Source organism: Acyrthosiphon pisum, chromosome A1 (genome assembly GCF_005508785.2).
Source record: "Acyrthosiphon pisum isolate AL4f chromosome A1, pea_aphid_22Mar2018_4r6ur, whole genome shotgun sequence".
NCBI lineage: Eukaryota > Metazoa > Arthropoda > Insecta > Hemiptera > Aphididae > Acyrthosiphon > Acyrthosiphon pisum.
The window spans coordinates 169,388,660-169,398,022 of NC_042494.1; the positions used below are offsets into that span (position 1 = coordinate 169,388,660).

The following is a 9,363-nucleotide window of genomic DNA, read 5'->3' on the forward strand; positions in this document are numbered from 1 at the left end:
GAAAAATTTTTAAGAATTATTAACTCAAAATAATTTCCTAATTTTCGTGATTTTTACATATTTTGTCAATTTTTGAACTTTAAATGCTAATAAAAAAAAATGTGACTAAGGATTTTTAATATTTTTCAAATGTCATTGTAACAATATAGTAGGAGCCTTGTATTAAATTTTCAAGTATATTTACTCAACAAATAATGTTTTATTGACATTCATAGAAAAAAAAAACTAATTAAATTGGAAACTGAAATTGTCCGTAAACAGCTCAAAACAAATCAAAATATTTTGAAAATTTTATCATGTATAGAAAATGAAAATTTAAACAACCAGTGAAAATTTCATGTATCTACAGTCATTCGTTTTAAAGTTATACCAAAAACTAAAATCAATTTTCTCGAAAACAGATTTTGCGTAAAAATTCCCGTTTTTCCTTAATTTTTCTTTTGTTTTTCACGGCGCTTTTGAAAACTATTGGAAACATTTTACTTTTGATCCCCCAATGTACCAACTAGATTCACTTTCCTATCAGAAAAGGTACTGTTGAAGAAAATCCAAGCACTTTTACTGTCCTAAAAGGTGATGACAGACACAAAAAAAAACACACATCATTGTAAAATCAATACATTCATCGTTTCACTCAGAATCTAAAATAAAAATTGAAAATGTTTATGAATAACACAAACCGAGTTAAAATAGTTTGAAAATCTTATTATGTATAGAAAATAAATCATTTTTTGAATAATTAGAACAAAATAAGTAAATCTTTGTATGAGAATTCGTTAATTTACGGCAGAAAATCCAAATCGAAAAATTGTTAACAATTTCAAATGTTCTTAAAAATTAGTAATTACTAATTACTAATTAGTTAGTTATTGTTTGACTATTTTTCCGTTGGTATGAAAATGTATGAGGAAACTTGTTTTAAATTTTCAAATCTTAATATATAAATAGAAACCCAGTAAACATGGCAATGTCTATTAGATGTCTATTATATACCATTTATTAGATCAAAATATCTATTGTTGATGTATAATAGATGTCCTTTTTATGTTCCAAAATAAGTCTAAATGAGACAACTATTTAAAGTCTAAGTGAATATTGTTAATATACGTATTTAAGACTGTCTTTTATTGGTATACAAACTAGCATTTTAGATGTATATAAAATATCTATTATTTGTATAGGATATGATAAATGACTAATTAATATAATTTAATTTAATATAGTCTTTAATCTTAAACTATAATCTTTATGTTAACCATTATTGACTAATAAGTCCACTTATTTACTACTATACATTTAGAGGTAAATGTACATATTTACAGTTGGATAGACATTAAATGTAATTAATATATTCGAAAACAAAAATGAATACCTACACAAAATTAATTTATTTATTTTAATAAGTATAAATAAATAATAATTAATAATTGGAAAAGTGCGCACTCCCATAAAATAAAATAAATAATATTATAATTAAATATAACAATTAAACATGTTAAGTCAAAATTAAATCGTTGTAATGAAAGCTTTTAAGCTTTTTTTAATGATGTTTACAATAAAATTTAATAAAATTTAATAAAATTTACATATATTATATTTAGTCAAATTAAAAAAAACCCGTTATAAATTAAAATACACTATAATACTAGGTATATACTCTACCTACCAACCACAATACCACTTAATATTATTATTTATTATTTTTATATTTGTCCCGGGTTGGTGCTAAGCGTAACCAGTTTTTTATTCTGCATCTAACCACATCTTCGGATCCTGTTGGATGTTTCATCAGAGTTACATCTTAAAAGGTTAAAATAATAGTATAATGAATAATTTTATAATTTTAATTTGAGTAAGTTACAGTTTTTAGTTAAAAATAGTCTTACCAAGTACAATACTAAACATTATCAAATCTTTGAAAGCATGTTTTCCAGAGTTTCGACCTTCAAAGTTGTAGTTAGATGCGCAATGGTCTGTTAATAATGTTCTTAGTATCAATGTAGTAGTGTCATTCTGCGATCTTCCCCCACATTGCTGTAATCTACTGATCTAAAATTAAAATTAAATTTGAATTACTGTTTTATTATAGTAGTTTTTAATAATTGGGTGTGTAAATTAATTAATACCATTAGTTGTCGTGAAGCAGACAATTGCAATTTTTCTTCGATATCACACACTTCAGCTACAGATTTAGCCGGCAGAATGAAATGCTCAGTACATTTTTGTCTGATTGTTGATTGGGGTTTAGATTCTCCATTGTTCATTATTAGTTTTGTTAATAATTTATTAGTCATCTGTTGACCTCGTATAATTTGTTGTAATAAATGTATTGTTGCATGAGAAAAGTCCACGGCTCCGGATGATGAAGGCTGATATTGTTCATTTTCTACAAAACAAAATATAAATATATAACACATACCTATAATAAGTATGAAATTTAGGCTTAATGCTTATGCAGAAGAAAATATTTACCTTCATTATGAGATTCATTGTCATTTTCAAACATTGGTGGAGATAAACAATTGTCAGAATTTGTTTCTGTTGGTAGCTGATCTACAATAACTTTAAAGTTATTTATGTTTTTCAATTTTACATCTCAAAATAATTGGAACATTTTCGTGATTTAACCGAATTTCGTCGAAATTATAAAACTTCAGACGTTAATAAAAAATGATTCGAGGATTTACGCTCAAATCTTTTTTAATTTCCATTAACAATGAGTAATGACTTATGAGGAACCTCGTATTACATTTTCAAGTATTTCGACGCAGCGAAAAATATTTTAACGGCAATAATTTAGAAGAAACTAATAAATATCGAAATTTTCTTATGCATGTAAATAACTCTAAAAAAGAGAAATTCAACGTAAAATTTGAAGTATCTTGGGGTAATTTATGGATTTTGCATGGATTATATTTTTCAAATATTCGTACAAAACATTATTACGCGATGTTAAATGAATCGTGAACAAACTTTTTGTACACCGATTAATATTTACAATTGCAGCAATATGCCATTACTTAGACAGTGAGTTCCGCACTAAATTATAAAAATAATATTTTAGATACTCGATGTTGGATTCGTAGGTATTTCATATTTATAAATACATGTACACTGTACAACGAAACTTCCCCTGGACTGGTATCATTAGCATTCGATGGATTTCAACCCTAATAAACTATCTCAACATCCTGGTAACTATCTATACAAGATAATTAAATTTAATATTAAAGGAAAAACAGGAAGACTTGAAAAATGAAATAACTGTTGGTCTAATCAATATATTTTTATATATAATATATTATAATTTATCCATTTGTGCGTTACACGTATAATATAACAATTTATTATTTTTATTTTTAATGCTAAAAATAAAAAATTTAAATGATTTAATTTCTTTTTGAAAATGTCAATAAAGCCTATTTGAAAATCTTGTTATTTGAAAACATATTTTTATCATGTATATAAAATGATAAAATAAATTAGGAAAAATTTCAAGTACTTTTTAACGTGTACACGCCACCACACTACACTTGCACAAAAAGAAAGAAATCATTGAAAAACCAAAAAATGTCACCATTTCACACAGAATCTAAAACATATAATTAAATAGTAATAATTATGGATACATTGATACAATTTTACTGATATACCGCAATATAATTAACTTTATAGCTTATTTTTTTTATTTGAAAAAAGTCAGTATAAATTATGGAAAAACATTCTTATCAAATATTCAAAAAATCAAAAATATATAAAACAATACACGTGTCAATATAATTTTTACAAAAATATGTTTATATTACTATTAACAATAAGTACTTCTGTAAGCTGATTAATGATAAATATGTGGTCTATCAATGACTACTCCACCATAAATTCGTACTTTATTTCTTAACAATTCCTCCAAGGTCCAAGTATTAGTGTTGGGGTTGTAAATTTCTACAGTATCAACAATATATTGGCCACTTACCCCACCAAAAACATACAATAAACCATCTAATACAGCTACTCCTGTAAGATAATGTAATTTAAATTCAATATATAATTAAAGTTAGACCTTAAATAATTATTTTAATCACCAGGCCTGTATCGGGGGAAATGCATATCAGGTATAACTCCATCACTTGGTCTATAAACCTCAACACTTTTATGATAATCTCCACCAATAGCATACATAAGACCGCCCAAAACTCCTATACCAACACCCAGACGGGTTTAGACATTTTTGCAACTGGTGTCCATGTGTTAAGTGTGGGATCATAACATTCCACAGAACTCAAACAGGTTAAATCATCTGAACCTCCAACCTACACAATTTAATTAAATTAAATGTAATACAAATGATAAATAAATAAATAATATAATTATTCACTGCGTATAATAAATTATTGAGTACACCAACACCCAAATCACATATTTCAGTAAACATACTAGCTACCAATTTCCATTTTTGAATACCGACATCAAAAACCTCTACACTATTTAAAGCACTGTTGCCACCACATCCACCAACCTAGAATTACAAATAATATACATTTTTAATATAAAATAGGTAAAATATTGTTTTAACTTACTGCATATATACAATCATCCAATACACCAACTCCCAATCGCCTCCTACTAACTAACATGTCTACCATTGACACCCAAGAGGGCGATTGTGAGGATACATCAAGCATATTAACAGATTTTGAACTTGATTCATTTACACCTCCTACAGCAAAGACAAATTGGTCTCTTATAACACCAAGACCAGCTGTCCGGCGACAATCATTTATCCCTGGTGCATTCTCTCGTAGTTTGGTTTCAGAGTCATACCATTCTGTATAACACATTGGCGATATATCAGACTGGTTGAACATTAGAATAACCTAATAGAATTAAATTAAAAATATAATTGTGAAGATAAATTAATTGATTTTGAATCATACTTTTCGAAAACCATCAAACTGTCTGGGTTTAAACCTTATCATTTTTGGAATGGTGAAATGCTGAACAGAATTTTGATGGTTAAAACGCAAGGCTTCAACTAAATAATTGTTACCTAAAAATTGTATAGGTAATAATAATTCATAAAATATATAAATTCATAATGATGGCAAATTTAAGTAAATAACATACATTTAAGACTACTGTTTAGAAGAGGCTCTTCATATATATTAAATAATATATCAGGCTTTAATAATGGCAAACGCACATGTTCCATTAATTTTGGCAAAAAATCTATTCTATGATCTGAATCATGTTTCACCCATTTGATAACACATTCAAATACCTACAATAATAAATATTTAAAACTAGATCAAAATATAATAATAATTTGTTAAACCACCCAATAGTCTCAAAAATATTATAGAACTTCAAGACCGTGGGTTCCTATTTTTTATAGTAAGCAAAGGAATATTAATTAATAATTATTATAATATATTCATGGTATTAAATAATATATATTATTTGTTATTTTTAAATACACATAAATCACAATATAGACATTCAGTGGAAGGTTCATGCGGTGCATTTGCAACATTTTTCGGGTCTATTGATTAGACTGTGGTCCGTGTAGGTGAAAGTTATAGCCAATTAGATTCAGTCGGAGCCGACAGCTAAAATTCATTATCATCAAGCAGATACAATTGACTTGAACTAATTATTTCATTATATAATTGATAATTTTTAAAATTTTACCTAGTTTCAACAGATAGTTACTTAACCCTTTCAGTCCCTTAATTAAATTTTCTATACATGATAAATTTATAACCATTTAAAATAAGATTTTTTTTTGTTTATTTTGAATAAAATTATTTTCTATGGTAATCAAGCTTTATTGATTTTAGTTATTTATTTTTAAAATATTCTTTGTAGGTACTTGAAACCTTAAAGTATATTGTTATATTGTATGCACACAATGATCTTTTCATATGCAACTTTTTTGGAAAAATAATTAAAACTGCTCTAGAAATACAGTATTACTAATGTCTAATAGTAGAGTAAATAAGTTTATTAACAATACCATAAAATATACTCGGTAATATTATTCAACCGTTTATAATGATTTTATATCATTAAATTCAAATATAACACATTTGATACAGTGACATGAGGGGTGAACACCTTGGGGGTAATCAGTGTACAAGGTGATGGTAATCATGGGTATTCATGGGTAACCATAGGTAATCATTATAGTAAATCATGGGTAATCATAGGTATAATCATTGAAATCAGTAATCTGGTGTACAAAATTTCTGTCAGGTGTTTACCCCTCGCAGTGATCCCTGCAGAGTATTATAGACATCAACTGTAGTGTACAGTAGGCGATACTCACTTTCCCACCTTTTTAAGTTGATTTTCCATACAAAATATTAAAAATTACAATCTGTTGTTTGCTTACCTTTTCTTCAAATGGAACAGCAAGGTCATTAGAGGAAATAAGCTTCACCAAATCTTCTGAAGATAAGGATAGAAAATCTTCGCCTTTAGCTACTTCTCTGGAAATAATAATCATTATTTTTTAATAAATTTACTACTTACTCTTAATATAGATAATTAAATTAAGTTTGTCATACAAAAAATGTTGTTTAATATATGCTTCAGAACTCCATACAGTTATGTAGGTCAGCAAATGCTCTGATACCAATACAATTTGATGGATCCAGTTGTCTTTGTAAAAACTTAGCACATACACTATTTACATAATCTACCTATAAGAAATTTTCAGCTTGTAACAACACCTTACAAATCATCAAAAATTCACATAGAATGATATAATGTTGTTTGAAGTCTATATAAAATTAAATATTTAATTATAGGTACCTTTACATTTTCTTTTGTGACCATAATTTCTCCAGTATAAATATAATCAACTAATTGTTGTAAAATAGTGGAATCTAATTCTCTCATAATAACAAGATCTTTATTGCTCTCATCAAAATTACTAAACATTGCTCGGAAATATGGACTAGCTGCTATTAAAACAATTTTATGTCAAATTACGATTTTACCATTATCACCTTCAAATCTAATATCACATAAATCTTCATTTCAAAAATCAAAAATGTTTTATTGGTATTTATTTCAATTGATGGTAAAATCATTGTAAACATACTTGCATAGAGAATGCAAATCTTCTAGTATTCTTACAGAGTGAGAGTCATTTCTAAAATTAGCTGGTTCACATTCATTTGATTTCAGAACTTGCTTTAGATTATTTTGACAAGATGAAGCCTGAACGGTAACCATTTCTTTTACTAACTTTACCTTTAAATATATTTTAAAAATATTAATTAATCTTAATATCATAATTGTGTTAAAACTTTACATTAAAGGTGATGGTAATCATAGGTAATCATGGGTATTCATGGGTAATCATCGGTAATCTTTGTAGTAAATCATGGGTAATCATAGGTATAATCATTGAAATCAGTAATCTGGTATACAAACTTTCTGTCAGGTATTTACTCCTCGCATTAAATGTAGGTACTTTAGAGTTTAGACAGGGTAAAAACCAACAAAATACTGATGTCAAGAAATTATTAAATTATTTGTCAGATTTATTAGACAATTATTGAATTAAAATAAGTATTTAAAATAGGTACGAGACCTATTTTTTTACTTACTGCATTTGAATTCAAATCAATGTGTGAGTTCTAGACAAAGGTATGGTATTGAAATATGGGCTAATATACAAAATACCTAATCAATGTCGGTAGGGACCATTGGGATAAGATTAAGTCAGAAGTTGTGAGGTAAGAATGTAAGAAGATAGGTAAGAAGGGAATTGTATGTAAGTCGTAATAAGTTGGTTGTATCTAAATTTATCCAAATGCAGGTGTACTGTATGTTGAGCATATTGTTTTTATTATAAGCGATAATAATATATTATAATAACACAAAAGACGATTATATAGGTACTTATTACTCAAGAAGACTACTCAGTAGACACTAGGATATATTCTAGCATTGACAAAAAAAAAAAAAAATGTTAGGTAAGAATTTCCTCGAGAATTTCACTTTCAAGTTGTCAACTTTGTTCTACCTGTTTTGCTAGAAAGTCGAAGTTTACCCGTATGTGGCTGGGCTGCTGCGGTGACATGTCTAAACTACCTATATACCATATTAAATTCTACTTTCTGGGTAAACGGATAGAGAATGAATTTTAAAAAGCTGGTCAAGAATTCACAGGAATTGAGCTACTTATCTGCGGAAAAAAAAATTTAAAAATTCAAGTTGTGGTGGGGGGGGGGGGGTTAATGTTTATTCAATTTGGTTCAACTCTCATTTTTCTTCACATTTGTATAGAATATATTTTTACACGTCGACAGCATAAAAGCAGTGGTTGAATTGGGGGGGACGCGGGGGGACGGAGTCCACTTTATTTTAAAAATATTTTAGCGTACCCCTTCTAATTTCTTTTAATGGACGCTGAGGACGAGAATCATATTTTTAAAAATTGTACTAAATTAATGGAAATATTATTTTTTAAAGGAATATTACTGTATAATGTAAAATGTCATTATAACTGGTGGGGAGGGGCGGGACATATGATACCACTTAACAATAAGACATTTAAATGTTCGGGGACGCACATATTTTTTATACTTATGCATCCCCCTTCTATTCTTTTTCCAATTCAAGCACTGCATATAGGTACGAAACAAGCAGTCATTTTTTATAGATCGCATACGACACGTGTACCTACTTGAAAACTTAATATAATTTGCAAATGTTTATGATTTAGTCTAATTTTGTCAAAATTCTTACCTAGTCGCGTTCCGGGCGGTATGTGGTACGCCGCGGCAGCTGTGTCGGCGTAGGAGGTAGGACGTAGGAGCAGCAATTCTCAGCGTGCCGTCGATGGCGGATTCGGCGGACGGCGGTGCTACACAAGAGTATACAGCGGCGACTTGAACTGTTGAACTGTGAAAGTGTAAAAGTGTGAACGGAGTGTCTGAGTAACTAACAAGTGACCACGCGACCACGAATCACAACACTATGAACTATGAAACAAATGCTGTGCCCGCGTGAAGTGTGCGGGTGCGATCCTACGACTCTGTCAAGATCAACGGCGTCGCGGGTACAGTAATATTGATATTATTGAAATAGTGAAATTAAAAATAACAATTATTATATATCAATAGTCAATACTCTAATATTGAATACAGGTAGGTATAAAATGAATAACACAACTATCCGAAAACGCGTATTAAACTCAATATTATATTAAAATATACATTATACACTGTACTTTCCGAGTTCACTATAAAACAAAGGTTAGGTTAGGATACACTACTATCTATATTCTACGCACCACACAGTGCATGACAAAATAGATCTATTTTGTCATAATGTACACGCTTGTAAACT

The 9,363-nt window shown here is 28.5% G+C and overlaps 2 protein-coding genes across 4 annotated transcripts; both read right to left on the reverse strand.

Annotated features, from left to right (window-relative positions):
* Window positions 1–1,472: 1,472 nt before the first annotated feature.
* Window positions 1,473–3,175, reverse strand: LOC100575766. The gene is made up of 4 exons (XM_003245219.4): window positions 2,473–3,175; window positions 2,127–2,386; window positions 1,887–2,049; window positions 1,473–1,800 (listed from the first exon to the last, which is right to left on the reverse strand). Exons 1-4 carry the CDS (start codon window positions 2,504–2,506, stop codon window positions 1,691–1,693), a joined length of 567 nt encoding a protein of 188 aa, XP_003245267.1. The 5' UTR covers window positions 2,507–3,175; the 3' UTR covers window positions 1,473–1,690.
* A 561-nt stretch (window positions 3,176–3,736) lies between these two features.
* LOC100168116 (ring canal kelch homolog) lies at window positions 3,737–9,242 on the reverse strand. Of its 3 annotated transcripts, XM_016805301.2 has the most exons (11): window positions 8,761–9,242; window positions 7,106–7,257; window positions 6,814–7,034; window positions 6,567–6,701; window positions 6,392–6,488; window positions 5,125–5,278; window positions 4,935–5,047; window positions 4,578–4,874; window positions 4,376–4,516; window positions 4,083–4,310; window positions 3,737–4,014 (listed from the first exon to the last, which is right to left on the reverse strand). In XM_016805301.2, exons 6-10 carry the CDS (start codon window positions 5,207–5,209, stop codon window positions 4,197–4,199), a joined length of 750 nt encoding a protein of 249 aa, XP_016660790.1. In that variant the 5' UTR covers window positions 5,210–5,278; window positions 6,392–6,488; window positions 6,567–6,701; window positions 6,814–7,034; window positions 7,106–7,257; window positions 8,761–9,242; the 3' UTR covers window positions 3,737–4,014; window positions 4,083–4,196. The 3 variants fall into 3 exon arrangements, with proteins under 3 accessions (XP_016660790.1, XP_016660792.1, XP_029344687.1); XM_029488827.1 differs by lacking the exon at window positions 3,737–4,014 and having other exon boundaries at window positions 4,188–4,310; window positions 4,435–4,516; XM_016805303.2 differs by lacking the exons at window positions 6,567–6,701; window positions 6,814–7,034; window positions 7,106–7,257.
* Between the last annotated feature and the right edge of the window lie 121 nt (window positions 9,243–9,363).